This window comes from Heterodontus francisci, chromosome 3 (assembly GCF_036365525.1).
Source record: "Heterodontus francisci isolate sHetFra1 chromosome 3, sHetFra1.hap1, whole genome shotgun sequence".
Lineage (NCBI taxonomy): Eukaryota > Metazoa > Chordata > Chondrichthyes > Heterodontiformes > Heterodontidae > Heterodontus > Heterodontus francisci.
This window is the reverse complement of record NC_090373.1, coordinates 7135397-7150833: the sequence shown is the minus strand read 5'-3', so window position 1 is coordinate 7150833 and position 15437 is coordinate 7135397. Positions and strand designations below refer to the sequence as shown.

General features: G+C 43.6%; 1 protein-coding gene across 20 annotated transcripts in view; it reads right to left on the bottom strand.

Moving 5' to 3' along the window:
• The window catches only part of LOC137353703 (regulating synaptic membrane exocytosis protein 3-like), a 1492914-nt gene that overhangs the window by 279639 nt on the left and 1197838 nt on the right, over positions 1-15437 (bottom strand). For 16 of the 20 annotated variants that reach the window (XM_068020069.1, XM_068020075.1, XM_068020096.1 and 13 more), the window contains one exon: positions 11430-11492. The exons of the other annotated variants lie outside the window; for them this stretch is intronic. In XM_068020069.1, coding sequence (XP_067876170.1) covers positions 11430-11492 — 63 coding nt within the window. The remainder of the gene's footprint in view (positions 1-11429; positions 11493-15437) is intronic. 20 annotated transcript variants of the gene reach the window in all.

The following is a 15437-nucleotide window of genomic DNA, read 5'->3' as shown; positions in this document are numbered from 1 at the left end:
TTGGAATGGGAACATCAATCAGTGTGAAATATCTCCATCGGAATGGGAACATTGAACACGGTGAAATATCTCCATCGGAATGGGAACATTGTTCAGTGTGAAATATCTCCATCGGAATGGGAACATTGTTCAGTGTGAAATATCTCCATCGGAATGGGAACATTGTTCAGTGTGAAATATCTCCATCGGAATGGGAACAGTGATCACTGTGAAATATCTCCATCGGAATGGGAACATTGATCAGTGTGAAATATCTCCATCGGAATGGGAACATTGAACACGGTGAAATATCTCTATCGGAATGGGAACATTGATCAGTGTGAAATATCTCCATCGGAATGGAAACATTGATCAGTGTGAAATATCTCCTTCGGAATGGGAACATTGAACACGGTGAAATATCTCCATCGGAATGGGAACATTGATCAGTGTGAGTTATCTCCATTGGAATGGGAACATCAATCAGTGTGAAATATCTCCATCGGAATGGGAACATTGATCCGTGTGAAATATCTCCATCGGAATGGGAACATTGTTCAGTTTGAAATATCTCCATCGGAATGGGAACATTGATCAGTGTGAGTTATCTCCATTGGAATGGGAACATTGATCAGTGTGAAATATCTCCATCGGAATGGGAACATTGATCCGTGTGAAATATCTCCATCGGAATGGGAACATTGTTCAGTGTGAAATATCTCCATCGGAATGGGAACATTGATCAGTGTGAAATATCTCCATCGGAATGGGAACATTGATCACGGTGAAATATCTCCATCGGAATGGGAACATTGATCACGGTGAAATATCTCCATCGGAATGGGAACATTGATCAGTTTGAAATATCTCCATCGGAAAGGGAACATTGATCAGTGTGAAATATCTCCATCGGAATGGGAACATTGATCAGTGTGAAATATCTCCATCGGAATGGGAACATTGTTCAGTGTGAAATATCTCCATCGGAATGGGAACATTGTTCAGTGTGAAATATCTCCATCGGAATGGGACCATTGATCAGTGTGAAATATCTCCATCGGAATGGGAACATTGATCAGTGTGAAATATCTCCATCGGAATGGGAACATTGATCAGTGTGAAATATCTCCATCGGAATGGGAACATTGATCAGTGTGAAATATCTCCATCGGAATGGGAACATTGATCAGTGTGAAATATCTCCATCGGAATGGGAACATTGATCAGTGTGAAATATCTCCATCGGAATGGGAACATTGATCAGTGTGAAATATCTCCATCGGAATGGGAACATTGTTCAGTGTGAAATATCTCCATCGGAATGGGACCATTGATCAGTGTGAAATATCTCCATCGGAATGGGAACATTGTTCAGTGTGAAATATCTCCATCGGATGGGAACATTGATCAGTGTGAAATATCTCCATCGGAATGGGAACATTGATCAGTGTGAAATATCTCCATCGGAATGGGAACATTGATCAGTGTGAAATATCTCCATCGGAATGGGACCATTGATCAGTGTGAAATATCTCCATCGGAATGGGAACATTGATCGGTGTGAAATATCTCCATCGGAATGGGAACATTGATCAGTGTGAAATATCTCCATCGGAATGGGACCATTGATCAGTGTGAAATATCTCCATCGGAATGGGAACAGCAGCACACAGGATGGAGTCTGATGTCACAGGAGCACACGTGTTGAAGTGTGATGTCACAGGAGCACACGGGTTGGAGTCTGATGTCACAGGAACACACGGGTTGGAATGTGATGTCACAGGAGCACACGGGCTGGAATCCGATGTCACATGAGTACACGGGTTGGAGTTTGAAGTCACAGGCACACACGGGTTAGAGTATGAAGTCACAGGAGCACACCGGTTGGAGTGTGATGTCACAGGAGCACACCGGTTGGAGTGTGATGTCACAGGAACACACGGGTTGGAGTGTGATGTCACAGGAGCACAAGGGTTGGATTGTGAAGTCACAGGTGCACACGGGTTGGAGAGTGATGTCACAGGAACACGTGGGTTGGAGTGCGATGTCACAGGAACACACGGGTTAGAGTGTGAAGTCACAGGAGCACACGGGTTGGAGTGTGATGTCACAGAAGCACATGGGTTGGAGTGTGAAGTCACAGGAGCACACGGGTTGGAGTGTGATGTCACAGGAACACACGGATTGGAGTGTGATGTCACAGGAACATACAGGTTGGAGTGGGATGTCACAGGAACATACAGGTTGGAGTGTGATGTCACAGGAGCACACGGCTTGGAGTGCGATGTCACAGGAGCACACGGGTTGGAGTGTGAAGTCGCAGGAGCACACGGGTTGGAGTGTGATGTCACAGGAACACACGGGTGGTGTGTGATGTCACAAGACTATGTGGGTTGGAGTGTGATGTCACAGGAACACACGGGTTGGAGTGTGATGTCACAGGAGCACACGGGTTGGAGTGTGAAGTCTCAGGAGCACATGGGTTGGAGTGTGAAGTCACAGGAACACACGGGTTGGAGTGTGATGTCACAGGAGCACACGGGTTGGAGTGTGAAGTCGCAGGAGCACATGGGTTGGAGTGTGAAGTCACAGGAGCACACGGGTTGGAGTGTGATGTCACAGGAACATACGGATTGGAGTGTGATGTCACAGGAACATACAGGTTGGAGTGGGATGTCACAGGAACATACAGGTTGGAGTGTGATGTCACAGGAGCACACGGCTTGGAGTGCGATGTCACAGGAACACACGGGTGGTGTGTGATGTCACAAGACTATGTGGGTTGGAGTGTGATGTCACAGGAACACACGGGTTGGAGTGTGATGTCACAGGAGCACACGGGTTGGAGTGTGAAGTCTCAGGAGCACATGGGTTGGAGTGTGAAGTCACAGGAACACACGGGTTGGAGTGTGATGTCACAGGAGCACACGGGTTGGAGTGTGAAGTCGCAGGAGCACATGGGTTGGAGTGTGAAGTCACAGGAACACACGGGTTGGAGTGTGAAGTCACAGGAACACACGGGTTGGAGTGTGATGTCACAGGAGCACACGGGTTGGAGTGTGATGTCACCGGATCACATGGGTTGGAGTATGCTTTTCTTGAGGTTGAAGCTTTGTTAAGAATAAAGCTACCAACCAATCAGAATGTAACTTCAATAACAATACTTTTAGCACTTGTCAAGGAATGTACAATCCACGTAATTGGCATAGATTTCAAAAGTTCATTTGTCTAACTGTGGTGGCCATATTTTTGATGGCTGAATAACAATGAAAAAATACCAGCACACCAATTTATGGTAAAGCCTTTCATTTACTGGTAATCTGACTCACACAGAAACCAAGCGCATTTACTGAGAAAGAACAGCTTCCATATATGGAAAGGAGTTGCCAAGCATTGAACTCTGTTCTGAAAGAGTGGCATCACCTCACATAACAGTCGGAGCTGGTTGCTTAAGAGCTCAGGAACAGGACTGGACATGTCTGAACATAAAGGAGAGTCTTGGTTATTAGATATATCTAAAAACACTGTACCAAGACAGAGAAACGTTAGCAAGGATGTACAAAGAGAACAAATTAGAATTTGAAACAGCAGATGTATACAAATTACGTTGTAATGCCATGAGGGAGAGAACGAGAGAGACTTAACTGGAGGAAGCAACTTCCATAAGTCAAATGAACCTGTTCACTGCTCTTATGTTTATGTAATCAAAAACTCATACAAGAGAGCACAATTCAACATCACACCAGACATGGAAGAACCCATTCTGAATGAGGAAGATCTAAATGATTTATTTAGGAGAGATCGGGCTGGAAGGCACTGGGACAAGAGACTGGACAGGTGCAGAACTAATGGAATGTTTCACAGGGCAAATTTTGCAAAGCCTTAAAGAGCCTTGTGATTTTATATCCACCTTTACAAATTTTGGGTCAGTGTGAGACATTTGCCGAGGTTCATCATGCTCAGTCTCACCTATAAGTGGTCCACTGTCATTTACAGTCAGGAGCTTACTTTCATTTTCCAACACTAGTCCTACAATACTGGGATAATAACAAATAAAATCTCTTATGTGAACTCTATGTTGTAATCTCACTCCCCTATTTCTTTAGCTTTTCTTCATACCCACTCACAGCTCATCTCAAGTACCACCTGCTCCCTTGATTCCATTAGCAGTGAGCTGTTGACCAACCAACTTCCCTTCTTGACCCTGATGCCAGCTGACTCTTCCAACACACATTTGGCCAGCTGCCCATTTCTATCCTCTGTCACACAAAACTCTGCTGCCCATGTCCTAATTCACACCCAATCCTGTTCAGGGGAATGGGAACCTAAATTGTAGTTCCAGTGTACAGGCTGTTGAGAGTAGTGAGGTAGGGGATAAGGTTACAGGGACGCAAGAGGGCACTGGCAAGCAAGAACTTGGTTTAAAGTGTGTCTACTTCAACGCCAGGAGCATCCGGAATAAGGTGGGTGAGCTTGCAGCATGGGTTGGTACCTGGGATCCTGATGTTGTGGCCATTTCAGAGACATGGGTAGAGCAGGGGCAGGAATGGATGTTGCAGGTTCCGGGATTTAGATGTTTCAGTAAGAACAGAGAAGAGGGTAAAAGAGGGGGGGGGGGGTGTGGCATTGTTAATCAAGGAAAGTATTACAGCGGCAGAAAGGACGTTTGAGGACTCGTCTACTGAGGTAGTATGGGCCGAGGTTAGAAACAGGAGGGGAGAGGTCACCCTGTTGGGAGTTTTCTATAGACCTCCGAATAGTTCCAGAGATGTAGAGGAAAGGATAGCGAAGATGATTCTCGACAGGAGCGAGAGTAACAGGGTAGTTGTTATGGGGGACTTTAACTTTCCAAATATTGAATGGAAATACTATAGTTCGAGTACTTTAGATGGGTCTGTTTTTGTCCAGTGTGTGCAGGAGGGTTTTCTGACACAGTATGTGGACAGGCCAACCAGGGGCGATGCCACATTGGATTTGGTACTGGGTAATGAACCCGGCTAGGTGTTCGATTTAGATGTAGGTGAGCACTTTGGCGATAGTGATCACAATTCGGTTAGGTTTACCTTAGCGATGGGCAGGGACAGGTATATACCGCAGGGCAAGAATTATAGCTGGGGGAAAGGAAATTATGACGCGATTAGGCAAGATTTAGGATGTGTAGGATGGGGAAGGAAACTGCAGGGGATGGGCACAAACGAAATGTGGAGCTTATTCAAGGAGCAGCTAATGCGTGTCCTTGATAAGTATGTACCTGTAAGGCAGGGAGGAAGTTGTCGAGCGAGGGAGCCGTGGTTTACTCAAGAAGTTGAAGCGCTTGTCAAGAGGAAGAGGGCGGCTTATGTGAGGATGAGACGTGAAGGTTCAGTTAGGGCGCTTGAGAGTTACAAGCTAGCCAGGAAGGATCTAAAGGGAGGGCTAAGAAGAGCAAGGAGAGGACACGAGAAGTCATTGGCGGATAGGATCAAAGAAAACCCGAAGGCTTTCTATAGGTATATCAGGAATAAAAGAATGATAAGAGTTAGAACAGGGCCAATCAAGGATAGTAGTGGGAAGTTGTGTGCGGAATCAGAGGAGATAGGGGAAGCGTTAAATGAATATTTTTCGTCAGTATTTACAGTAGAGAAAGAAAATGTTGCCGAGGAGATTACTGAGATACAGCCTACTAGGCTAGATGGGATTGAGATTCACAAGGAGGAGGTGTGAGCAATTTTGGAAAGAGTGAAAATAGATAAGTCCCCTGGGCCAGATGGGATTTATCCTAGGATTCTCTGGGAAGCCAGGGAGGAGATTGCAGAGCCGTTGTTGTTGATCTTTATGTCGTCATTGTCGACAGGAATAGTGCCGGAAGACTGGAGGATAGCAAATGTTGTCCCCTTGTTCAAGAAGGGGAGTAGAGACAGCCCTGGTAATTATAGACCTGTGAGCCTTACTTCGGTTGTGGGTAAAATGTTGGAAAGGGTTATAAGAGATAGGATTTATAATCATCTTGAAAAGAATAAGTTCATTTGCGATAGTCAGCACGGTTTTGTGAAAGGTCGGTCGTGCCTCACAAACCTTATTGAGTTTTTTGAGAAGGTGACCAAACAGGTGGATGAGGGTAAAGCTGTAGATGTGGTGTATATGGATTTCAGTAAGGCGTTTGATAAGGTTCCCCACGGTAGGCTATTGCAGAAAATACGGAAGTATGGGGTTGAAGGTGATTTAGAGCTTTGGATCAGAAATTGGCTAGCTGAAAGAAGACAGAGGGTGGTGGTTGATGGCAAATGTTCATCCTGGAGTTTAGTTACTAGTGGTGTACCGCAAGGTTCTGTTTTGGGGCCACTGCTGTTTGTCTTTTTTCTGAATGACCTGGATGAAGGTGTAGAAGGGTGGGTTAGTAAATTTGCGGATGACACGAAGGTCGGTGGAGTTGTGGATAGTGTCGAAGGGTGTTGTAGGGTACAGAGGGACATAGATAGGCTGCAGAGCTGGGCTGAGAGATGGCAAATGGAGTTTAATGCGGAGAAGTGTGAGGTGATTCACTTTGGAAGGAGTAACAGCAATGTAGAGTACTGGGCTAATGGGAAGATTCTTGGTCGTGTAGATGAGCAGAGAGATCTTGGTGTCCAGGTACATGAATCCCTGAAAGTTGCTACCCAGGTTAATAGGGCTGTTAAGAAGGCATATGGTGTGTTAGCTTTTATTAGTAGGGGGATCGAGTTTCGGGGGATCGAGTTTCGGAGCCACGAGGTCATGATGCAGCTGTACAAAACTCTGGTGAGGCCGCACCTTGAGTATTGCGTGCAGTTCTGGTCACCGCATTATAGGAAGGATGTGGAAGCTTTGGAAAGGGTGCAGAGGAGATTTACTCGGATGTTGCCTGGTATGGAAGGAAGGTCTTACGAGGAAAGGCTGAGGGACTTGGGGTTGTTTTCGTTAGAGAGAAGGAGGAGGAGAGGTGACTTAATAGAGACATACAACATAATCAGAGGGTTAGATAGGGTGGATAGTGAGAGTCTTTTTCCTCGGATGATGATGGCAAACACGAGGGGACATAGCTTTAAGTTGAGGGGTGAAAGATATAGGACAGATGTCAGAGGTAGTTTCTTTACGCAGAGAGTAGTAGGGGCGTGGAACGCCCTGCCTGCAACAGTAGTAGACTCGCCAACTTTAAGGGCATTTAAGTGGTCATTGGATAGACATATGGATGAAAATGGAATAGTGTAGGTCAGATGATCGGTGCAACATCGAGGGCCGAAGGGCCTGTACTGCGCTGTAATGTTCTAATTCTAATTCTATCACCCGTGTGCTTGCTAGCCTGCACTGGCCCTCCGTTAAACAATACCTCGATTTTAAAATTCTTATTCTTGTTTTCAGATCCCTCCATGGCCTCACCCCTTCCTATTTCTGTAATCTCCTTCAGCCCCACTATCTTCCAAGATATCTGCACTCCTCGAACCCTTACCTCTTGAGCATCCCTGATTTTAATCTTTCCACCATTGGTTGGTGGCTGTGTCTTCAGCAGCCTAGGCCCTAAGCTCTGGAGTACCCACCCTACACCTTTCTACCTCTCTCTCATCCTTTAAGATGCTCCTTAAAACCTATTTGACCAAGGTTTTGGTCGTCTTCTTATTTGGCTTGGTGTCAGACTTTGTATGATAACGCTCCTGTGAAGAGCCCTGGGACATTTTCCTACCTTAAAGGTGCAATATAAATACAAGTTATTGTTGTTGTTGACATTGCATTTTGTGTAGCCTTTGACATGTTGACCACCTCCTCCAAAGCTTCTCCTCAATTGTCCAGTTTAGAGGGACTGCCCTTGTTTGCTTCCACTCTTATCAACCAACCATAGTCAAAACATTTCTACAAAATGCTTCTCTTCTAAAACATGCATCATCATTTTCAGTCCCCAAGGATCTACCTTTGGCTCTTGTTTCTCATCTATCACTTATCCCTTGGCAATGTCATTTGCAAACCTGCAGTCATGACTGCTGATGACACCCAGGCTCCACCCTACTCTTGACCCCTCCACCACAATAGAGGAAGAGGTCAATGTGCTGACCATCCCAAGGAAACTGATGTTGAATCAGGGACAGGCACTCAATAAAATTAACACAAACAAAATAAGAGTAACAAAGAAAATAATGGCGCAAAGGAGTCATAAATCCTCAGGACTGGATGGTTTCTATCCTGGGATTTTAAAGGAAGTAGGTGAGATGCCCAAACTATAATCTTCCAAAGTTCTCTTGATTTGGGAAACATTCCTTTAGATTGGAAAATTGTGCATGTTACTCCACTATTTAATAAAGATGAGAGAGGGAAACCAGAGAATTATAGATCAGTTAGCCTAACATCTGTTGTCAAGAAATTACTGGAGTCTATAATTAAAGATTGGGTGACGAAACACCTTGAAAACTTTCAGCTGATCAGAGAGATCCAGCATGGATTTGTAAAAGGTACGCTGTGCCTGACAAACCTGATTGAATTTTTTGAAGAGGTGGACAGGGGAATGACTATGGATGTTATTTAAATGAACTTCCAGAAGACATTTGATAAAGTCCCTCATAAGACACTACTGGCTAAAGTTGAAGCTCATGGAATTGAAGGTAAATTATTGTCCTGGTTAGGAAGTTAGCTGAGCGGCAGGAGACAGAGAGTAGGAATAATGGGCAGAATGATAGTGTCCCGCAAAGGGCCTCAACTCTTCACTGTATTCATTAGATGATGCGACAGAAAGCCACATATCCAAGTTTGCTGATGACACAAATATCGATGGCATTGCAAACTGTGTAGGTGGAAACATAAAAAAAAAATAACATTATAAAAAGATAGCGATAGATTAAGTGAATGGGAAAAATTGTGGCAAATGAACTTCAATGCAGGCAAATGTGACGTCATCCACTTTGGACCTAAAAAGATAGAACTTTCTAACTGGTGAAAAACTAGAAACAGTGGAGGTCCAAAGAGACTTGGGGGTCCCGGTACACAGATCATCAAAATGTCATTCATGAACAGGTACAGAAAATATTCAAACAGGCTAATGGAATGCAAGGGGGAAGAAGTCATGCTTCAACTTTACAAATCCCTAGTTATACCAGACCTGGAGAACTGTGAGCAGTTCAGGGAAGCACACCTTAGGAAGGGTATATTGGCCTTGGAGGGAGTGTAGTGAGGGTTTACCAGAATGACACCTGGACTCCAAGGGTGAAATTACAAGGAGTGATTACACAAACTAGGGTTGTATTCCCTGGCATTTAGAGATTAAATGATGATTTGATCAAAGTTTTCAAGACATTAAGAAGAGATAGGGTAGAGAGAGAGAAAGCATTTCTGCTGATTGGAGAGTCTAGGACTAGGAGGTATAAACTAAAAATTAGAGGCAGGTCTTTCAGGAGTTAAGAAATTAAGAAATACTTCTATACATTAAGTGTGGTAGAAGTTTGAAATTCCCTTTCACAATTTTAAGTCAGTGTTGGGTAGATTTTTGTTAATTTATGGGATATGGAGCAAAGGGTATATTGTGTGAGCTGGCACGTGAGCCATGATCTCATTGAGTGACAGAACAGGGTCAAGGGGCTGAATGCTCTACTCTTATACCTACCTTTCTATCTGTGCTGTCAGACTGCTTGTCCAACATCCAATTTTGGATAATCTGCAATTTGGCCACAAGCTGAACGAGACAGAACTTGCATGTTGTTCGATCCAGAGCTGAGCTTCTGACGTTACATCCTCTCTAACAAAGACTGCTTCTACATTCACCTCTGGAACATTGCTCTCCTCACTCCTGCCTAAGATCATCTGCCACTGAAATCATCAGATATGTTTCTGTCACCTTTGGATTTGACTATTCCAATGCTCTACTGGTCATTTCCCATCCTGCACCCACCAGAAACTTTCTTTCTCTCTGGGTCTGACTGCCATACCAGTTCTCACTGATTACCTTCTGCAGATCGTATGCTGGACAGGAATGCAGAGGTTAGATTTCTGGACATTTCTTCCCCAGTTCTCTGTGTTCAGGATATGGCCAGCATATGCTCACCAGACTGACTACCCCCAGACCCCCAAGGATTGGACTGCTGCTGGACAATCCCATGTTGAGCTCAAACGAATGCAGCTTCTCCAAACACATCATGTGTGAATGCCCATTAGAAGTGTTGAAACATGATAATGACCCAGCTATCATCTCAAATGATAAGGAAAGCAGTTTCAATGGCTTTCAGACAATCTTGTTGAGAAACTTCGGGCCTGAAATAAAGGCTCTCCTGTCCTCCTGCCATAACTCAAGTCGGAGGCTGTGCAACTCACACAAAACCATCAGCGAATACCCTTGAGAGAACTGGGTTACACTGTATCTCAGGTCTTTTCTGAGCATTCTGTTGGATTCCCACTAGATAATGTGAGAGTCCAAATTTAACACCCATAGAATTTTAGGGCTCGACTGCTTGAGCAGCTTCATTAATTTGGGAATTAAAACCTATTATCCTGACTTCATATCGAAACATAACCATAAAAACTACCTTCTAGAACAAATAATGACCAATCCCTAAATGCAACTTAGCATACTGTTCTTGCAAAGTCACATTTGCTGGCCAGGACCTTCCATGATGTTCAGAAAAGGTCCAAACAGGCCAGCAATGTTGTAAGTGCATTGCTAGTTTGTACAGGTGAACTACGAACTCAATTCAGCCTGGCCAGACCCAAAAGAGAGAACCAATGTCAAATGTCAGTGCTAGGAGCTTGCTCATAAATGATGCTTATAGTAGATTTGGTCCATAACAAGGGCTGAAAATCTCATTCCTTTCTGCACATTTTAGAAAAAGCTACATGGTTCAACTGCTTGTGGATGCTTTCACAGGAATACAGTTCAGAGAAAAGTGATTACTTTCTCAATAAAAATACTTTGAGACCAGCAGCCCCTTTCCATAACATCATTTTTGTGAGTTAAACATAAATGCAGTTTTCAGCAAGGCTGGAATATAGGTTTTGTGTTAATGAAGACATCATCATTAAATACAAGATGACATAGTAATGTGCAGTGTGTTTACATTGCAGTGTTTTTCAATGAAGGGTTATTTGAGTAGATCTAACATCTAACGTGAAACAATAATAGGTAATGTAAACACAGGTACATGTTGTGATAAACTAACAGCTCTAGCTCAAATTTTGCTTCAGTAAATTTAATTTATATCTTAGTAGTATTGTCAAAAATCTGCAGAGCACACCAAATACAAACTATGAAAATGATTACAGCTCAGTATTATTCACCACAAAGACGAAAGACAAGACAGCAAAACACAAAGTGTAGCTGTTTTTATAACACATCAAGATGTCTATCAATGAGCTCATACATTTTGTGCAACTGAAAACCACTGTTACATCAACAACACTAGACAAAAAAAAATCATTCACAGATTACCTTCACTTACAGAATGAGAAAGGTGTCTTGAATGCTGTTGAGCTGCTATATTTACCTGGCTGTATGCAGGCACTCTGCACTCCTTCCTCGTTTTGCTCTGGGCAGCATAAGGAACTCGCTGCACAGACATGATGAATGGGGAGCAATGCAGTGAGGAGAAAAGATGGAGCAATGAAAAAGAAAGTGAGATCTGATGAAGATGCCACTGACAGTGAGCAAATCAAAAACCTTTTCATTGTACGTTTCAATGATACAAGCACTTAAAATCTGCAAACTAACAGGCCAACATTTTATTAATTACAATAATACTGTGGAGAAAATGGATTTACATGCACCGTGGCACTAAGTACAGAACAGCCAAGTGAATTAATGTTCAGTTTATCTGGAACCATTCCGTTCTCCGTGCAGAAGAGTCAAACAGCCTGACATTAACGGGATATGTAAACCTTTCATCCCAGGTCAGATGGCAAGGGCAAAAGAGAAAGATGCCCCACATTGGAAACCATGTCTCATTTGGTTCAAAATTGTGCAAGTCAATTTATTTCCTAACAATTTTTTTTTCACTGGCAGAGTGAGGCAGGGATTTATGCACTGCTGTAAATTCACCTGCAGGTCTGCACTTATACCAGTCCTTCCCCTCAACAGGAGCACAGTATAAACATCCCATGCCCTCACCAAGACAACTGATCAGCGACAGTAAATGGTTTGCCAGCTCTGTTACGATGGGACTGCAGACCATAACATCAATTGCAATTTACCTGCAAGGTATCACTAATAAAATCTGGCCCTTAAGTTTTTTACAGTCCTGCCAAAGGTAAAATATACAGAAGGATATTAAAGATTGACTTGAAAAGACAGTGTTTTTTCTATCACACTACTGAAATTATCCATTATAAAGATGAACAATAAATTGCAGCTCAACCTTTAACAAAGCTCTTTCTATTTTTGTTTGAAATGATCCTAGTAACAAGAAGATTATATTTCAGGAATTCTGACAATAAATCACACCCCACATGAGTTTTCTGTCCCTTTGCCTGATTAACTAACCTGTTAACACCAGAGAAGATCCCACTGTGCAGAATTTGACATTTTAGGATACCAGCACAAGCACAGTGGTCATCAAACCCAGCTATAGCAAGGCGGAAACTGGACTTTTCCCAAGAGAAATTTCGGATCACTCTCTTCTGCCTCCTTCATACTTGTTGAGAACAAAAATATAAGTAGAGGTGCAACATGGAATGGGTTTTATGGAGGGTATGTGCGTACTTGATGATTTTCTGCTATTAATTTTAAATTAATATGGTTACTGCAGGAAAAGCTCAGGCATATAATAAGCTAACCATTGAAATTAGAATTAGAATTAGAATTAGAACATTCCAGCGCAGTACAGGCCCTTTGGCCCTCGATGTTGCGCCGACCTGTGGAACCATCTGACCTACACTATTCCATTTTCCTCCATATGTCTATCCAATGACCACTTAAATGCCCTTAAAGTTGGCGAATCTACTACTGCTGCAGGCAGGGCGTTCCACGCCCCTACTACTCTCTGAGTAAAGAAACTACCTCTGACATCTGTCCTATATCTATCACCCCTCAACTTGAAGCTATGTCCCCTCGTGTTTGCCATCACCATCCGAGGAAAAAGACGCTCACTATCCACCCTATCTAACCCTCTGATTATCTTATATGTCTCTATTAAGTCACCTCTCCTCCTCCTTCTCTCCAACGAAAACAACCTCAAGTCCCTCAGCCTTTCCTCGTAAGACCTTCCCTCCATACCAGGCAACATCCTAGTAAATCTCCTCTGCACCCTTTCCATAGCTTCCACATCCTTCCTATAATGCGGTGACCAGAACTGCACGCAATACTCCAGGTGCGGTCTCACCAGAGTTTTGTACAGCTGCAGCATGACCTCGTGGCTCCGAAACTCGATCCCCCTACTAATAAAAGCTAACACACCATATGCCTTCTTAACAGCCCTATTAACCTGGGTAGCAACTTTCAGGGATTTATGCACCTGGACACCAAGATCTCTCTGTTCATCTACACTACCAAGAATCTTCCCATTAGCCCAGTACTCTGCATTGCTGTTACTCCTTCCAAAGTGAATCACCTCACACTTTTCCGCATTAAACTCCATTTGCCATCTCTCAGCCCAGCTCTGCAGCCTATCTATGTCCCTCTGTACCCTACAACATCCTTCGGCACTATCCACAACTCAACCGACCTTAGTGTCATCTGCAAATTTACTAACCCACCCCTCTGCACCCTCTTCCAGGTCATTTATAAAAATGACAAACAGCAGTGGCCCCAAAACAGATCCTTGCGGTACACCACTAGTAACTAAACTCCAGGATGAACATTTGCCATCAACCACCACCCTCTGTCTTCTTTCAGCTAGCCAATTTCTGATCCAAAGCTCTAAATCACCTTCAACCCCATACTTCCGTATTTTCTGCAATAGCCTACCATGGGGAACCTTATCAAACGTCTTACTGAAATCCATATACACCACATCCACTGCTTTACCCTCATCCACCTGTTTGGTCACCTTCTCGAAAAACTCAATAAGGTTTGTGAGGCACGACCTACCCGTCACAAAACCGTGCCGACTATCTCTAATGAACCTATTCTTTTCAAGATGATTATAAATCCTGTCTCTTATAACCTTTTCCAACATTTTACCCACAACCGAAGTTAGGCTCACAGGTCTATAATTACCAGGGCTGTCTCTACTCCCCTTCTTGAACAAGGGGACAACATTTGCTATCCTCCAGTCTTCCGGCACTATTCCTGTCGACAATGACAACATAAAGATCAAGGTCAAAGGCTCTGCAATCTCCTCCCTAGCTTCCCAGAGAATCCTAGGATAAATCCCATCTGGCCCAGGGGACTTATCTATTTTCACACTTTCCAAAATTGATAACACCTCCTCCTTGTGAACCTCAATCCCATCTCGCCTAGTAGCCTGAATCTCAGTATTCTCAACAACATTTTCTTTCTCTACTGTAAGTACTGACGCAAAATATTCATTTAACACTTCCCCTATCTCCTCTGATTCCACACACAACTTCCCACTACTATCCTTGATTGGCCCTAATCTAACTCTAGTCATTCTTTTATTCCTGATATACCTATAGAAAGCCTTAGGGTTTTCCCTGATCCTATCCACCAATGACTTCTCGTGTCCTCTCCTTGCTCTTCTTAGCTCTCCCTTTAGATCCTTCCTGGCTAGCTTGTAGCTCTCAAGCGCCCTAACTGAGCCTTCACGTCTCATCCTAACATAAGCCGCCTTCTTCCTCTTGACAAGCGCTTCAACTTCTTTAGTAAACCACGGCTCCCTCGCTCGACAACTTGCTCCCTGCCTCACAGGTACATACTTATCAAGGACACACAGTCGCTGCTCCTTGAATAAGCTCCACATTTCAATTGTTCACATCCCCTGCAGTTTCCTTCCCCATCCTACGCATCCTAAATCTTGCCTAATCGCATCATAATTTCCTTTCCCCCAGCTATAATTCTTGCCCTGCGGTATATACCTGTCCCTGCCCATCGCTAAGGTAAACCTAACCGAATTGTGATCACTATCGCCAAAGTGCTCACCTACATCTAAATCGAACACCTGGCCGGGTTCATTTCCCAGTACCAAATCCAATGTGGCATCGCCCCTGGTTGGCCTGTCTACATACTGTGTCAGAAAACCCTCCTGCACACACTGGACAAAAACTGACCCATCTAAAGTACTCGAACTTTAGTATTTCCAGTCGATATTTGTCCTTACAATCTAAATGGGAGACCCCAATATTTTTAATGAGTAGAATTGGCACAAATGATTGGACATTACTGTTGTATGTAGATCTCTAATACTGTTGCATTATAACACTGACTAAAACAAACAAATATACAGCCCAGGAGGTGGTCATTTGATCCATCGTGCCCACGCCAGCTCTTTGAAAGAACTATCCAATTAGTTCCACTCCCTGTTCTTTTCCCCAGAGCCCTGCAATTATTTTTCTTTTCAAGCATATATCCAATTCTCGTTTGAGAGTTATTATTGAATCTG